Source organism: Coloeus monedula (assembly GCF_965178545.1).
Source record: "Coloeus monedula genome assembly, chromosome: W".
In the NCBI taxonomy this organism is placed as follows: Eukaryota; Metazoa; Chordata; class Aves; order Passeriformes; family Corvidae; genus Coloeus; species Coloeus monedula.
The window spans coordinates 15,402,635-15,420,306 of record NC_138821.1 but is presented as its reverse complement, the minus strand read 5'-3'; the positions used below and the strand labels follow the sequence as shown (position 1 = coordinate 15,420,306).

Sequence of the window (17,672 nt, the reverse complement as noted above, 5' to 3'; positions counted from 1 at the left end):
AAACTCTTGACTCCCCTCCTTCAAGGAGTCCAATCTCTCCCCTGAAACCCAGTCCCAATTAGACCGGGGGTTCTCTCACTCCTTTTATCTTTCGCTTCGCCTCTTTACTGACTGCTTCCCTCGCGGGAGAGCAGAACTGCGGCCTCAGAGGCTCCACACTCGCTTTGCAGGTCTGGGGTAACCAGCCCGCGTCTCATGCACACACTTTCATCCCCCGTATCCCCCCAAAAAAAGAGGAAAGAAAAAATACCTTTCTCTGAGTCTTCGTGCACAAGATTTTACGTGTTTAACTGCCGCGGTATCTTAGGGAGCCTTTCCTTTCTCTTTTTGCTTTGTCTCCTCTCTTGTCCTCCGGGTGTTTGACCTGCAAACCCCCCTGACCATGCCGGGAAACACAAAGCAAGGCCGCCAAAAGCGGGCGGGGGCACCCCCCCCCCCCCCCCCCCCGCTCTGGGTTCCCCGGCAGATCTTAGAGGTGAGGTCTATTCCCCGTACGGGCCACCAAATTGTGAAAAACGAGGTTCACTCTTTGTAAAATTTTAAGAAAAGTTTAATAAAAGGGACAATTAGGAGACAACAGCAAAAAGGGTATTATGGCCGGGTGCTTTGGCAGAGATCCAAAGGCACACCTCTACATCCAAAAGATCGTCTTTAAAAGTACATCTCTTATTGCACATTCATCACAATCGTGCACGATTCATAAATTCTTTGGAGTTTCTATGTATCATCCCATCAGCCTTATCTTCCTCCTTGACTCCATTCCGTCTCTGCTCCCTCCATAAATTCTTCTCTCTGGTTTCTGGTTTTTCTTCTTTGATAAGATACTGAATCACGCCTTGTGAGAAATGAGACAACTCTTAAAAAGATTAATTTATTGAAAACAGAAAAATTGAAAAATTACAGAAATTAAAAAAATATATAAAAATTTGGGATCCTATGGCTCGGTAGATGGTATGCCCCAGGAGCGCAGGGATTTGAGATCTTCTGGCTGAGACAGCACTAGACCTCAGGTAGAGAAAAAAATCTTGCAGTGCTGGGTTGACTTAAAAAAATTACTAAAAGCCCCTTAAAAGGGGTAAAGGCTTTTAATGCCCAGCACCGATGTCTCCCACAGCTACTCTGGAGAGAGCAAGAGGGGAAGAGAGAAGAGAGCCCGCCTCTCAGCTTCATCCTTTTTATAGCTTTTGCTCCGCCCCCAGTCCGCCCACAGCCCGCCCCTTCGGTCCAAGCCGATTGGTGCTTTCCCTTTGATGGATCATCTCCGTCCACCAATGGCTCATCGTTGTCAAGGGGGGTGGTATCAGTTAGAGATAAAGGAATACAATGCCTTCATTAAAATTCAGGTATTCAGGTTGCCATGGGACTTGCCTGCAGAGTAATGGCTCTGTAGCTAAAAATAGCTGCTGGCTATTAAGACTGGGTGGGGGGTTTGGCCTTGGAATCAAAATGCAAGTGAAACACCTACAAAAAGTATTAAAATACATCCAACACACCTCAAAACACTTGTAAAAGTATACAGTAAACACAGGAAAGGTAACTCTTATGGTGTACCAGTGGTTTGTAGCTTGAAAAGGGGCAAGTTTGTGATTTTTAACTGGGAAGGGTGCAACTCTATTAATAAACTTTAAACAAATGGAAACACTGATAATGGAACTGGATTTTTGTACCTGGGCTGATGGGTTAATTGTAACATTCAATTTAAAAATAATTAACTCAAAATTAATTATTTAAAGCACTTAATATGCAAAGACCAAGCACAAATAGGGATTTCATGTATGACACGCCTCAACTGGGCCAGGAGACACTTCAGAGACAGAGTCAGAGAAGTGGGTGTTTGCTTTATTCGGCGCGCCGGGTGTGTGGGGATCGCTCCTCCAAACACACACACCTGGTGCTCTCTACAACACAGTATTAAGGGTTAAATTATGAATATTCATCATATTCCTTGGGACAGGTGTGGTTATACAAATTATTTCTCGGAAGTCATTAGCATATGGGTCACGCATGCGCTGTGTGTCCTGGTGGTCGTGCTGAGGAAGGCCTCTCCTCTTCCTCGGGGATCTTTCTGATGAAAACCAGTAGTCATCCTCTCATGAACTTTTCACCTTTCTCCCTGGGCATGCGTAGTCCTTTGAGGAATGATTCAGCAGTCTCTGAGATGATCCTTGTCCCCTCTATCTTGACAAGATTAGGGTGAATTTGGCTTCTTAGGCTTTGTAATTAACATCTTCTGTCTGAACTAACATTTGCTGTCTCCCAATAGTTAACTTGTGCTTACATGAGTTAGTTATTGACTGCCCCTTCTTCAATACTCCAGGAATGTGAAGACTTTCTCTGCCTATCTTTTCTAAATTGACTACAAAAACAATAGACATTCTATATCATGTATTACATTACAGAACCTAGGTAAAGTTTTTCTAACATTAAGGAACATGAAAAAAAAAACAATATCACAATACATTCATAACAATTATGTAACATGCAAAAAGCCAACATCACAATACATTCATAACACTCTTCTCAGGCGCTGCTATCGCCCCGCGGTCCGAGCTGGCTGGCGGGGAGGGATCGGGGCAGGACCGTGGCGGGGGGGGGAGGGGGAGGGCTGAGACAGGGATGGGATGGGCTTGCCGGTGAATGGGGGCGTGCCAGGAAGGGAGAAGCCGCCGCAGCAGTCTGCGCGGGCACGGGGGAGGGGGACGCGCGGCTGGAATGGACCACGCGAGGACGGGGGGGGGGGGGGGGGAGGGGCTGCTGTAGGGACAGGGACTCGCACAAAGGCACAGCGACCGACGCAGGGATCGGGGTTAGGGAGGAGCCAAAGGTTTTCGCGCGCGCGGTAAGATACAAGAAGAAGAAGACAACATGGTGGGGCCGAACCACGTGGCCGCAGCCATCTTGGCTGCTACTTAGAGCCGGCACGACGGGGGTTTTGGGGGTCGGGATAGGGGTTTAGGGGAGCTCCCGAGCCAGGGTGGTCAGCTCTAGCGCAGTAAGGGGACAGAGGAGACACGTAAGGGTCGGAACATTTTCCGATCTCTCCTGAGGGTCAGAGGGAGAGAATCGGAGGTGCCTGTTTCCAGATGACTGAGGGAAACAAAACAAAGGTTAGATTTCTCGCGCACGAAGACCACCCACGCACTGCTAAAATAAACTCCCAAAACTGGGGGCATTAAATTTGTATCTTCTCTTGTTAGGGATGGGGTTCTATTTTTTGCCAGGCTTCCATGAGGCGCGACCTCCTTCACCTAGACAAGAACCCACCCCCAACCCTCCACCCAAACCAAGGCAAAAGGATTAAACTAAAAAGAAAAGCAACCCCCCGAACCAGGCCTTTCCCGGCTCCCTTCCGAGGCTTACCAGCAACAAAGAGACTCCCACTCTTTTTACCAGGCCCACCAGGCTCCTCTTGAGGGCTTTCCAGAACAGAGAATCAACTAAAAGCACTCGGTTTAGTCCATCACTGCCAGCCGACCTCTATCAAAAGCGGTACTCTTCTCAGGAGTCTACTGGCTGTCCTTTCAGTCGGGGAAATGGCTTCCTAAAGGTGACTAGCCTCTCCAGGGCACATATTGCCTCACATTGGGCACCATTTGTTGTAACCACTGGACTCTGTCTAGCAGGCTGCTGCAGCCAGAAAGCTCAGCAAGGGTTTACTAGGGCCATGCGATTAATCGCATTCTGGAGTCCATTTCGGACAGCCCTGCGATCTGGCTCCAGCAGCTAGCAGCATTACAACACAGTGGATGGTAAAGAAGGTAGAGAAGGGTCTCTCATGAGGGTTTGAGGTGACTTTAATCACATCTTGTCCCCGCAATGTTCAGAGGTGGAGAGACAGCATGGTCTGAGTGCGGGATGGTTTTGTCAGGGGTCCAGGGGCGGTCCCTGGACAGGGTTGGGGTACAGAACAAATAGGGAGAAATCAAGGGAGTGGCCAAGGCTAGGAGGGGAACAGGCCACCACAAGACAGCAGTATGGGGACTGAGGACCAATGTGCTTCCCACTGTAAGCAAAGATCAGGTTCATGACCACCTGAGGAACCTGAATGTACAAAAGTCCATGGGACCTAATGAGATGCATCCCAGAGTCCTGGAGGAATTGGCTGATGTAATTGCCAAGCCACTCTGCATGATATTTGAAAAGTCTTGGCAGTCAGGTGAAGTCCCAGGTGACTAGAAAAAGGGAAACATTGTACCCATCTTTAAAAAGGATAGAAAGCAGGACCCTGGGAATTACTGACCTCTCAGCCTCACCTCTGTGCCTGGGAAGATCATGGAACAGATCCTCCTAAAAGCTATGTTAAGGCACATGGAGGACAGGGAGGTGATTTGAGACAGCCAGCACTACTGTACCAAGGGCAAGTCCTGACTGACCCATCTAGTGGCCTTCTATGATGGGGTGACTACATCAGGGGACAAAGAAAGAACTACAGATGTCATTTATCTGGGCTTCTGTTGGTCCCCCCCAACATCCTTCTCTAAACTGGAGAGAGATGGATTTGATGAATGGACTGTTAGATAAGAAATTAGTTGGACACTCACATCCAGAGGGTAATGGTCAGTGGCTCAGTCCCAATGGACATCAGTGGTGAGTGGTGTCCCTCAAGAGTCTGTATTTGGGCCAGTGTTAGTCAATGTCTTCATCAATAACATAGACAAAGGGATTGAATGCACCCTCAGCAAGTTTCCAGATGACACCAAGCTGAGTGGTGCAGCTGACATGCCTGATGGACAGGATGCCACCCAGAGGGACCTGGACAAGCTCAAGAAGTAGGACCATGGGAATCTCATGAGGTTTAATAAGACTGTAGGAACAAGGGGGTGCTCGGTCTGGACCGGGTGTAGACGGACGGTGACGGTGAATGGAGACGGGTGGTGACGAGAGATCTCTGTAGTCAGATCTTGGAACATGCGGTTTATTGCAAAGGGCGTGGGTACAGGGGCGCTGCTTAGAGCTGCAGCTGGCAGCTCTGAGCAGGCCCAAGAGAGCAAGAGAGTAAGCGGGTAAGCAAAGAGAGAATAGTAAGAGTCTACAGTAAGAGTGTATAGTAAGAAGTGTAGTAAAAGAAGTGTCTGAAGTCCTGGTTACAATACAATAAATCATCTTCTGTACTGAATATTCTAATTGTCACTAACCAATCTAATACAAGATACAAATCCTATAGCATTTACATACAGCCTATAAGAGTTCTTATATTACCATAGAGTGTTACATCTTAACTTCTAAAACTACTCTTTGGACCCCTTCTGCTGAGCTAGTAGGGTCTGCTCTGACCCTTGGACCTGCCTGCAAGCAGAGGGTATTGTTCAATCAAGAGGGGATTACATTCAGTCGGCCATACCATTGTTTTCCAGTTGTTCAGTAACTAAGACTTGGTATCTCAAAGGTGGCTTTCATTTCGATGTCGCTTATAGTTTTCATATTCCCAAAATCTTTTGTCAGGCAATCATATTTATAAGGCCTTCCTGTTTCGTCTTCCCCAACATCTCCCCCGTTCCGATGAACAACTAAGATATTAGACACAGTCCTACTCGTCATTTTTTGCACACACTGAAGTATACAAGATACTGCTACTAGAACTATAATTATTACTACTAGAATAATCAAGCCTATTTTACAGAGTTCCCTTAGCCAAGGTGCAAAGCTCCAACCATCAAACAGTCTAGCCAAGACGGGTTATCTGTTGTAATTTGGTTAGCTAGGTCCCTTAGGTTTTGTAACTGTACTAAAACCTTCTGGGAAAGGCACTCTATAAGTTGAGAAAGGTTTGTCAGGGCTTGTGTCAGATAGACAGATGGTATCGGAGCCTGCAGATTTGGCTAAAGCAACCCAAACATTTGTCTTTGGTTGATTTACAGGTAAAGCTTCACTGCAAAAACAAAAACAAAAGGTTAAAAATAACATGCATCTACACAAATAATACTAGAACTCCATTCTTTTCTTGAGCCGTTTCTGGCAGACGATCTTCTCTCAGTGGTTCTGCCTAGTTCACATTTGGGTGACGGCTTCTCGGCTCCCACTCGCGGGGTCACTGGCTGAAGTGGAACCGACAGCGGGCTTTGATGCGTGGTACAGCTTCACTTTCTTTGCTGGAATCCACTTGGTTCCTTCACCTGTGGAGAGACATGCAAATCCCTTTCCCCACATTATGAGATTGTATGGTCTTTCTATTTTTCCTGATTCTAGAATCTTAATTAAAACTGGGGTGTGTTTTTTCAGTTTTGCTTTTTTATTGTTCAAGAAATATCTGAAAATGGGGGGATCAGGCTCTTCTGCAGAGCTGTTCAAGAAATTAAAAACATACAAGGCTTTATTCAACCTTCTTTGAGGTGTAGCCTGGGCTTTTCCCCCTTTCTGTTGATTTAAAATGCGTTTTAAAGTTTGATGTGCTCCTTTTAGGGTACTTTTTAGCAGTTGTTTAAGATACGGTGAGCAAATGCCACTGTATCTTACAGCCTTTTTTAGTTTTTTAATTTCAAGAGTGGGGATGGGAGCCCACGTTTTAGGACTGTTAGGCTGTTGGCTAGCTATCACAGGCTTAGCTAATAAACTAAGACTTTCATCTTTATAGATTTGGAGTCTTATTTCATGCCAATCTGTTAATTGAAAATTATTAAAACATTTTTGGGAGTTTTCTACTTTTGGGATTAACGCAGGCGAATTTTCAGGGTTTAGTGTCTCTTTTTGGGTTGAGGAGTCTGTCCCAAACACTGGGGGGACAGTGAACCTGTTTGGGAACAGACTTAATTCTTTTTCGGGATTGTTTTGTATTGGGATTAAGGTGTTGGCATTTGCAGGGGCAAAATAGTTCTCAGTCTGTCCTGTATTTATAAAAGCAGGTGTCATATTCCACCCTCCCCCTCCTCGTTGCACGGCTTGTGTGCCTGGCTGTGGCAGTGCGATCGATTGGTGATACAAAGTAGTCCCATTCGGTGCCAGGAGCGCAGAGGGCGATAGCGCGGCTGGGTGTTCGAGGGAGTGCGGGCGTGATTCGGTGCTGCTTGGGTTGGCTCCGGGATGCGGCGGCGGAGGCAGGGGGGCAGGCGGCGGAGCCGCGGGGTGATGTGCGGCTGGTCCCGGGAGCGGTGCTGCGACTGGAGGAGTGTGAGCGGAGTGATATCGCTGGTCCGGGAGTTGCAGCAATTGCGCATGCGTGGGTTGCGTCATCAGGGCAACGTGGCAGGCTGTGATGGCGGCAGTCCGTGTGGCGGGCGGTTCGGGCAGAGCGGGAGATGGCAGGACTGCAGAACCAGGGGCTGGGGCTGGGGCTGCGGCCGCGGTCGAGGGAGGGGGCGATGGGACGATCATGGATGCCGGTGGCGGTGGGACTGCACTATTTGGCAGCTGAGAAGCGGGAGGCTGCGGTGGATACAGCAGGGTGCGGTCTGGGGCCACGGAGGCGGGCGGCGGCGGCAGAGCTGCTCTGTCGGCAGGAGATGATCTCGGGGCGGCGGGAGGCAGGAGGGCCGGCGGCTGGATCACGGCGTGCTGCCGCTGGGAGCTTGTAGGCTGGGCTGGGGTGGGTGGTGGTGCGGCGGGCAGGAACGGCGCTGCCGGAGCGGCGGTGCCGGGAGACGGGGCTGGGACAGCGGCAGGCACGGAGGGGGCTCCAGTCATCCGTGCAGACGCTGCGGCACCGGCACCAAGTGGCTCGCAGGGCTGGGGCGCTCCGCGTTCCAGCGCGAGCGATGGTGTGCCGGGATCGGGGGATTGCGCAGGGACGCCGGCAGGGACGGGAGTAGACATAGGCGTCTGTGCTGCCGCGGGGCCGGGGGACAGCTCGGGGCGTGCTGTGTGCGCTTGAACGGTAGGGTGAGGGGGCAGGGTTCCCGCGGCAACGTGTACAGGGGGCTCCGGGGGCCCCAGCGCGGTCGTGACAGGCGCTGTCGGTACTGGTGGTTCGGGAGCGGCAGGAGACTGTGAAGACGCAGCAGCGACGGACGCGGATGGGCTATTAGCTACCACCGGCGCCGTGTCGGTGGCGGCAAGGGGGACCTGGGGGGCTGGAAGAAGGGTCGCCGCTTGGCTTTGCGGGGGGCCGGCTATAATGGCAGCCACGGCCATAACCGGCGCGGCTGGGGGAGCGGTAGCACCCGTAGCTAGCAGGGGGGTGGCCGCCGCCCCCGTCGGGGTATCGCCGGGGGGCGGGGCCACGATGATGCCAGCAGTGGGGGGTGGGGTAACAATGACGGCAGCAGCGGGGGGGCACGTGGGGGCAGGGGCAAGGGGCGGGGTCGCGGAGACGCTGGCGGACGGGGTGATAGAAGCGAGGGGCGGGGCCGCGAAGACGCTGGAACCGAGGGCGGGAGCCGGGACAGCGGGGACGAGCGGGATGGCGAGGGCGGGGATGGTGGGAGGGGCCGTAGGGTCCGGTGGGGTGGCTGGGGCCGGGGCAACGGGTGCCGGGACCGCGAGTGCGGGGGGCGGGGCGGCGCGAGTCAGCCGGACCGCGGGTACTGGAGCCGCGAGGACCGGCGGAGAGGCGGGGGCCGCGCCCCGTTGCGGGCTCGCGGCGGCAAGGGGCGGGCTCGCAGCAGGAGCCGGGCTCACAGCAGGAGCCGGGCTCGGCGGGGTGACTGCTGCGGGCGGCGCCTTCGCAGCAAACAGCTCCACCAGTGCTCTGCAAGCTGGGAGCAGCTGCGCGGCAGCCATATCCCGGTAGGAGATATTATTAAAGAGCTTAACCCCAACTGTGTCCCAGAAGTCTCTTGTAAAGACGGCTGAACGGTCAACATTTGGGAAATTAATCAGAGTCCATTCTAAGAGGTTTTTTAGCTCCTGTTTAGGTAATTGTCTTGAACTAGAGCTTAGTAAATGCTTAAGTTGCTTATAGAGATCTCTGTCATGGGCAGAGTGCATTTGTCCCATTATCAGACCAGTATGATACTCACTTAGATGTTGTCGTAGGAGCAGTGTCCTTGCTCAGGGGTCCGTCGTGGGGGGCTGGCCAGGCACTCCACTCGGCGCTCAGGACGCTGCTTTTGGGTCCTCTCTCAGAGCTCCGGTTTTAGGCGTCGCGTGGCAACGGCTTTCCGTGCTCAGGACCTCACGGGTGGGTCACACTAAGAGCTCCAGTGCGGGCGGTGCTGAGCACTACTCGCCTGTGCTCGGGGCGCGCGGCAGGGTCCCTCCTTAGAGCTCCGGTCGGCACTGCTTAGCAGCGTGTCCGTGCTCGAGGGGTGCCACGGCAAACTTCCTCAAAGAGCTCCAGGGAGCCGCTGCGCAGCAGTGGCCGCCTGTGCTCGAGGACTGCCAGGCAATTCCCTCCAAGAGCTCCAGGTAATCCCCGTGCTCGAGGGCTGCCTCGGCAGAATTATAGAGCTCCGGCTTTTACGATGCTCAGCAACGGTATGCCGTGCTCACGACACGTTCTAGGTGGCAATAACTGGTCTTTTAGTTACCGTCCATGGAGAAGTCTCCCACAGATGGAGAAAGCTGAACCGAGCGTTCAATCACGTTGTGCGCCAGGCTGAAGGTTCTTGGGGGGTTCGGCAATCACGTTGGGCGCCAGACTGTAGGAACAGGGGGGTGCTCGGTGCGGGTTCGGACGGTCGGGACGGACGGATGGAGTCAGGTGGTGACGGACGGTGAATGGAGACGAGAGATCTCTGTAGTCCGGGGGTCTTGGAACATGCGGTTTATTGCAAAGGGCGTGGGTACAGGGGCGCTGCTTAGAGCTGCAGCTGGCAGCTCTGAGCAGGCCCAAGAGAGCAAGAGAGTAAGCGGGTAAGCAAAGAGAGAATAGTAAGAGTCTACAGTAAGAGTGTATAGTAAGAAGTGTAGTAAAAGAAGTGTCTGAAGTCCTGGTTACAATACAATAAATCATCTTCTGTACTGAATATTCTAATTGTCACTAACCAATCTAATACAAGATACAAATCCTATAGCATTTACATACAGCCTATAAGAGTTCTTATATTACCATAGAGTGTTACATCTTAACTTCTAAAACTACTCTTTGGACCCCTTCTGCTGAGCTAGTAGGGTCTGCTCTGACCCTTGGACCTGCCTGCAAGCAGAGGGTATTGTTCAATCAAGAGGGGATTACATTCAGTCGGCCATACCATTGTTTTCCAGTTGTTCAGTAACTAAGACTTGGTATCTCAAAGGTGGCTTTCATTTCGATGTCGCTTATAGTTTTCATATTCCCAAAATCTTTTGTCAGGCAATCATATTTATAAGGCCTTCCTGTTTCGTCTTCCCCAACATAAGACCAAGTGCAAGGTGCTGTACCTGAGTAGGGGCAACCCCCGCTATCAATACAGGCTGGGGGATGAACAGATCAAAAGCAGCTCTGCCAAGAAGGCCATAGGAAGTGCTGGTGGATGAGAGGCTGGACATGAGCCGGCAATGTGTGCTTGCAGCCCAGAAAGCCAATTGTATCCTGGGCTGCATCAAAAGAAATGTGGCCAGCAGGTCAAGGGAATTGATGCTGCCCTTCTACTATGCTAATGTGAGACCCCACCTGGAGTACTGCATCCAGCTCTGGGGTCGCCAGCACAGGAAGGACATTGACCTGTTGGAGTGAGTTCAGAGGAGGCCACCAAGATGATAAGAGGGATGGAGCACCTCTCCTATGAGGAAAGGAAGAAAGAATTGAGATTGTTCAGCCTGGAAAATAGAAAGCTTCGGGGTGACCTAATTGCAGCCTTCCAGTACCTGAAGGGAATTTACAAGAAAGATGGGGCAAGACTATTTAAAAGAGCATGTAGTGATAGGACAAGGGGGAATGGGTTCAAATTGAAAGAGAGTAGGTTTAGATTAGATATTAGGAGAAAATCCTTTACTGTGAGGGTGGTGAGGCACTGGCACAGGTTGCCCAGAGAAGTTGTGGATGCCCCATCCCTGGAAGTGTTCAAGGCCAGGTTGGATGGGGCTCTGAGCAACCTGGTCTAGTGAAAGGTGTCCCTGCCCATGGCAGGGGGGTTGGAACTAGATGATCTTTAAGGTCCTTTCCAACTCAAGCCATTCTATGATTGTCTGATGAGGAAGTGGTCCCTGAAGGTAAGTTCAGAGCATTTCTAAGAATTTTTGAGTATGTGGTGAGTTTGGGAACATGGAGAAACAAAAGTGTCTAGTGCATGCTTCGTTGGCATCTGGGTGGTTCACTAGGATCTGGTATGCTTCTTAGGCATATCCATGAGACTGAGTAATGTACAGGATTGTGGTCTAAGTGACATAGCTTGTGGATGTTGTTTCCATGTTTTCCTCTGCTACCGTGCTTATCTCTTGTTCAAGAGAAGTTGACCTCTGGACCTTGACATATGAAGTGGTCAGATAGCTTTGGAAACTGACCAGAGCAGGTGTATGAGGCAGGAAATCAGATCTAGTTTCTTACAAGCAATTTCTGCATCCCCACACAATATTTAAATGTCAGGACAGTCCATTATTTTATATCCTTCTGCAGAATGGAATTATTTGCCTATATTGCAGAGGACTTGTGAACCTGAACTGTCATAGGTATCTGATTCTCTTCTGACAGTGGTTTTACTGAACTGAAATTGTATTTGGGTCACAGAATTAAGTCTCAGAAGTGTATCTGAGTGGACAGAATAGTGGCTTATTCAAAGGTCAATAGACCTTTGTGATATTTCTGAGGATAATGATTTCAGTCTCCTTTGTAACTGGGTTTTAGAATTACTAATGAAAATCATTATAGAGGACCTATGTAGTCTTTTCATAGTGAAAGCAGGGCTATGAAATTTAAGCATTTAGAAATCAAGTGTCCTTCACCTAGCATCATGTAATCACCTTGAAAATCATATAAAACTAGGTTTTGGCTCCTTTTGTTTGCTCCACAGTGTTTGAGATGCTTGGACTGGTGCTTTGCAACTTTGCTCTAAAAGCACCAGGGCTAGAAAATCATTTATACTATAGGTAAAAGTCAGAATTATTATGTAACCATATCATTTAATGGGCTAAGGCCATGTGATAAAGTGCTAAAGAGCCTTCAAGTTAATGGTATTTAGAAAATGATGAAGAAATTTTTGTAATATTCACTGGAGAACTTGATGCCTGATGAATGCAAAGGTTCATACTAGAGCCAAACCAGACTTAACTTGAGTATATGTGTATGCACCTCCATTGGTAAATAATGAAGTTCATTGTCAACATAGATACAAAGTGAAAAGAATTTAATCTATAAACAAGTGTCAGAAGATGAGATGTTTGTATGCAGTTCTTTCTTTTTCCTTTCTCTTTTTCTTTGCCTTCATAGGTTGAAAGATTAATTAAAGAACGAGGCTGGGAGTTCATGTGGAATGAACGTCTTGGATATGTTCTGACTTGTCCTTCGAACCTAGGAACTGGTTTACGTGCTGGAGTCCATGTAAAGCTGCCAAAGCTTAGCAAGGTACATAAATTGTTTAAAAGGCCAGTGACATAAATCAGGTCTTCAAATTAAAAAATAAATAAAAATAGGACAGTTTACAGCAATTGGATGTTTGCGAGATGTGCAACAGCTAGGTCCCAGGCATAATGCATGACTAACTGAGCATACTTGTATTATGAAAATTATTATATTTGTTATGGAAATTAATCTACTCAGCAGACAGACACCAAGACAGGCTGTAATCCAGAGGAAATTGTCTCTGCCTGTCTTTCTGGAGATGGTATTAGATCATGGATAAAAACAATAAGCAAGGCAAAAGACAATATGAACAAACCTATTTCTTCTGTTAGGATCCCAGGTTTCCAAAAATCCTGGAGAACTTGAGGCTACAGAAGCGTGGCACTGGTGGAGTGGACACAGCAGCTGTAGCAGACGTGTATGATATCTCCAACCTGGACCGCATGGGTCGATCAGAGGTAGCTTGTTTGTTTTATTCCTTGCTTTTAAACTCAGATCTGCAGTAAGACAGTTTCCCTCCATTTGAGTTCACTAGGAATTCAGTCATTTTTTGGAGTTATGGCAGTTTTTTCTACTTGTGAATTTGATCCAATGAAAAGGCTTACACAACAAAAAATTACTACTGTGCATGCAATGTTTGCCAAATATGACTAGTTTCTAAGCAAGTTCCATAAATGTGACTTGTTTATATCATGTGCTGAGGCATTTTGTTGAAAGCGTGCAGGTACTGGAAACATTTAGTTGTAGTAACAGAATTCCCTTGGGACAATGTTTCTCAGCATCACAGCATGAACTTTTATACCCGAATACCTCCTGGAGTGCACAGCTATGAGCTAGGTGTACAGGTTGTCTCTCCAGTGCTGGGCATGAGCTAGGTATCTAAGAATCATAGAATCATAGAATGGTTTGGGTTGGAAGGGACTTTAAAAATCATCTAGTTCCAACCCCTCTGCCATCGGATGGGATGTCACCAACTAGATCAGGTTCCCAGGGCCACATCAAGTTTGGCCTTGAACACTTCTAGGGATGGGGCATCCACAACTTCTCTGGGCAACCTGTGCCAGTGCCTCACCACCCTCACAGTAAAGAATTTCTTCCTAATATCTAATCTAAACCTACTCTCAATTTGAACCCATTCCCCCTTGTCCATCTTTCTGAATGAGGTTCACTGAAGTTGTACACTGGGAACAGAGCTAGGTACTGTACATTGGACAGGTATCTGATGTACCCAGTGCAAAATGCTGAGGAAAGAAGCAGGATTTTAGGACTAACCCACACAGGGAATCAAGCACTGACATTAAGACTGGATTAACATGCAGTTTTCCTTTAAGTCATGCACTTTCACTGTATTGAGTTTGGCTGGGATGGCATTAACTTTCCCCATAGCAGCCCCCCTAGTGCTGTGCTTTGCACTGGTAACCAGAAAGGTGCTGATAACACACCAGTGTTTTGACTACTGCTGAGCAGTGCTGGTGCAGCATCAGTGCTGTCTCTCCAACATTATGCCCCCCTCACCAATAGGCAACCCAAACTGACCAAAGGGATATTCCATACCATATGACATCTGTTCAGATATAAAAGCTAAGAAAAGGAGGAAGGAGGGGAGGCATTTGATATTTACAATGTTTGCCTTCTGGAGCAACCACTACACGTGCTGAAGGTCTGCTTCCTGGGAGGAGGCCATAGATTACTTGCTGGTGAGAAGTAGAGAATAAAATCTTTGGGGGTTTTTTCCATTGTTTGCGCATGTGCAACCTTTGCTTTTTCTTTAGTAAACTGCCTTTATCTTGACCCATGAGGTTTTTTTCCCATATTATTTTCTCCCCCCCATCCAGCTGAGGAGGGGAGTGATAGAGTGGCTTGGTGGGCAACTGACATCCAGCCAAGGTCAACCTACCACAGCGAGTTAGTCTAAACAGCTGTGGCCAAAAGTCTAGTCCTGCCATCCTACCAACTCCCAGTCATGTGAAGGAACCCCCACTTCCTTCCTCTACCCCATACATCCAGAAGCATTCAGGGCTCATGCTACTACTGGATTGGGGAAATGAGTGTGTCTCTTCCCCCCCTTGCACTCCCATTACAATTAGTTTTCAGTTGACTGTTTTCTCCTAGAAGAACATAATTTTTGCTTTTTCAGACAGATAACTATATGGCTTTACAGTTAAATAGCACAAAACCATACTAGTATCTTAATATCACAGAATAAGTTTTAGTTTCTACAGTTGATGATGTATAGATTATCCTCTGCAATTCACTGGTGTCCATTTGGATGCAGTGCATTCTTTCTTCTACAGTACTGACTGTATATTGAATAAAGCTGTTATATTTCACAGAATATAGGTAAACAACAGTCTAAACCATCAAGAAGTAAGCACATATGTAGAGATGCTTTAAGCATGCTAAACAGTAAGGGAGGGCTCTGCATGATTCTTCAAGTCATTTCAGTATTACTCATATATCTCATTACTATCCATCAAGAAAATACAACTATCCCACTTTTTTCACAGTCATTTACCAAATGTCAGACCAATGTTCCATAGCTTTTAAGCCCAAACACATTTGGATAAAGGCATTAATCCAAACCTCACAAGATGCTGTTGGCAAAACACCAGAACCTCTTTACTTACATTGGCATTTGTTGCTTCAGAGAGAACTGCCCAGTGACTAAACATCCATGGCACTGCCTTTTCACTTTCTTTGTCCTAATATGTAAATTGTGAGAACATAGCAAATGGGAGCCCATGGCTTTAACATGCTGTAGGTCTTGGCATCATGTATTCTCAGTGGTAACATTTGAAATAGGTCTCTAAACTCATGCCTAAACCTTTTATTTAAGCATTTCTGTTTGTCTATTTATATAGGGATATGTGTAGGAGCAGAATTTGGTGGAAATTAAGGGACTATTTGAAAATTTCTAATGTCAGAAGGCCAAGCTCAGCATGAACAGGAGAAGGGGTAGGGAGAAGGGAATTACTATGGGCTTCAACTTGACCAATGCATGACCCATATTTCCTGTGTCACATGTGTGATCTCTGTGTCCAGGTCATGACCCTCCTTGGGTCTGGCTTTACTTGCAGTCTTTGCCATACAAGCCAATTTTTTCCTTCCTCTATTAACAGCATTGCCTAAATCTTTTATTATTATTGTTTTTCTTGTTGTTGTAGGTAGAACTAGTTCAGATTGTCATTGATGGAGTCAACTATCTAGTTGACTGTGAGAAGAAACTGGAAAGAGGTCAAGACATTAAAGTACCACCACCGTTACCTCAGTTTGGCAGGAAGTGATCTTGCAGCTGATAGCTGTTAACAATAAAAAATATGGCTGCCATTTTAACGGAAAGGCACCTCTGTATATCTCTATATAAATACCTTGTTTAATAAAACACTGCCTGATACTCAACGTCTCTCTAGATGACTGGTTACACTGACAGAAAATAGTCCAGCTTTAGTAGGACAACCACTTTGTAGGGACTGCTTCCCTTTCTCCTTTGTCTTCTCAGCAACCTTTACTTAGGCTTTGAACCTTTCTTTCTTGGCTGATGATAAGGAAAGTATTACTTGAATAATGCAAAAGGCACAAATACATAACTCTAGCTTGTATGTACACTTATGGCCATATTTATGCAGACTTCTGAGCACCTGAGTTTTATTCACAGAAGCACTTCTCTTGAGTGCCTGTCCAGAGTACAAAAACCTCTCAGCCTGAAGGGCGGGTGCTTGCAAAGTGCTCATTACTTTTTCAGCATTCAACACCGTGTTCAAAAGTTAACTAGAGCAAGCAGCTGCAAATGGCTTCAGTATCTAAAGTCCACCACTTGACCTGTCATCTGGAACCCATTGGTGTCTCTGTATGGGAGATGTCTCTTTTCTGTCCAGGACTGGTTTGCAGACAAACTTCTTTACCATGTTATCCCAAACCCTCGGACTTTCTTAGCCCTGGTGGAGAGTTCACCAGTTCACCAGGTCGCTTTCAGGTGTTTTCCTCAGGTACCACCTCTGGCCTTAGACTGCAGCAAGCTGAACCAAAAATCAGAAGTAACAAATATCAGTTTGCTGATATTCTGTATCCAACAGAAACCTGTCCAGCATGACCTCTTCCAGTCTTTTCCTGCAGCTTTCTGGTCCCCAGTAATAGGGACCAGGCTCCAGCATTAGTCACCCAAGTGCCCAGGATATACTGGGATACAGTACCCTGAGTAAAATCTTCTCAGTGCTCACCACTGTTCCATGTGGTGAGCAGCTTGGAAAAACAGCAGACAGTTTAGAGTCCCTTTGCTAATCTTTGGCATATGTAATATATTCAGTGTTTCACAGTAACCTTTCAAAACATCAGTTTTTATCAGAAGAAAAAAAAACATGCTCTGGTGAATATGCTGTCTGTGTTGCTGTTGAGCTGGGAGTAGTATCTGTAAGGCTATGTAGAAGAGAAAGGTATCTGCTCGTGTATTGGATTTGCATGGCAAGGTTTTGGTAGTGGGGGGAGCTACAGGGATGGCTTCTGTAAGATGTCAGAAACTTCCCCCATGTCTGACAGTCAGTTGCAGCCAGCTTCAAGACAGACTTGCCACTGGCCAAAGCCGAGCCAATCAGCACTGGTGGTAGCACCCCTGTGATAACATTTAAGAAGGGGAAAAAGGTTCTGTGCAACATCAGCCAGAAGAGATGAGTGAGAATATGTGATACAAACAACTCTGCAGATACCAAGATCAGTGAAGAAAGAGGGGGAGGAGGTGCTCCAGGCTCCCCCATTCCCTGTCCCCATATACTGCTTAGAGGGAGGAGGTAGAAAATTCAGGAATGAAATTGAGCTCAGGAAGAAAAGGGGGGGGAAGGTGTTTTAAGATTTTTTAAAAATTTATATCTTATTATCCTACTCTGGCCTTTGATTGGCAATAAATTTAAATTAATTTCCCTAAGTCAAGTCTGTTTCGCCTCTTATGGTAATTGCTGAGTGATCTTCCTGTCCTTATCTCGACCCACAAGCTTTTTATCATATTTTTTTTCTCCCCCTGTCCATTTGAGGAAGGGGAGTGATAGAACGGCTTGGTGGGCACCTGGTGTCCAGACAAGGTCAATCCACCACAGGTCCCTTAAGGGTATCTAGTCAAGGATCTTTTTAATGAAAAAGGGGATAAAAAGAAAGGAGGGAAGCAAGGAAAAACACATAGAAGATACAAACCTGACCAACAGACAATAAGTGAAGCAATAGCAAGAACCAAACCTGGTAAGTTACACTAATTGATAAGGATATGAGGAACGTGAGAATACTTATTTCAGTAAGATTATCTGATCAAGAACCTTGTCAAAATGGGATAAGGAAAAGG

At 47.4% G+C, this 17,672-nt stretch overlaps 1 protein-coding gene across 9 annotated transcripts in view; it reads left to right on the top strand.

The window, feature by feature from the left end:
- The window catches only part of LOC309584648 (creatine kinase S-type, mitochondrial), a 166,162-nt gene that overhangs the window by 66,054 nt on the left and 82,436 nt on the right, over positions 1 to 17,672 (top strand). For 8 of the 9 annotated variants that reach the window (XR_014227253.1, XR_014227254.1, XM_082300802.1 and 5 more), the window contains 2 exons: positions 12,218 to 12,352; positions 12,682 to 12,807. Coding sequence is in view for 7 of the 9 variants with exons in the window: in XM_082300802.1 (XP_082156928.1) it covers positions 12,218 to 12,352; positions 12,682 to 12,807 (261 nt within the window). In the remaining 2 variants the exon portion in view is untranslated. Of the gene's footprint in view, positions 1 to 12,217; positions 12,353 to 12,681; positions 12,808 to 15,513; positions 15,749 to 17,672 lie in introns of those variants that run through there. The other variant, XM_082300803.1, reaches the window with a different exon arrangement.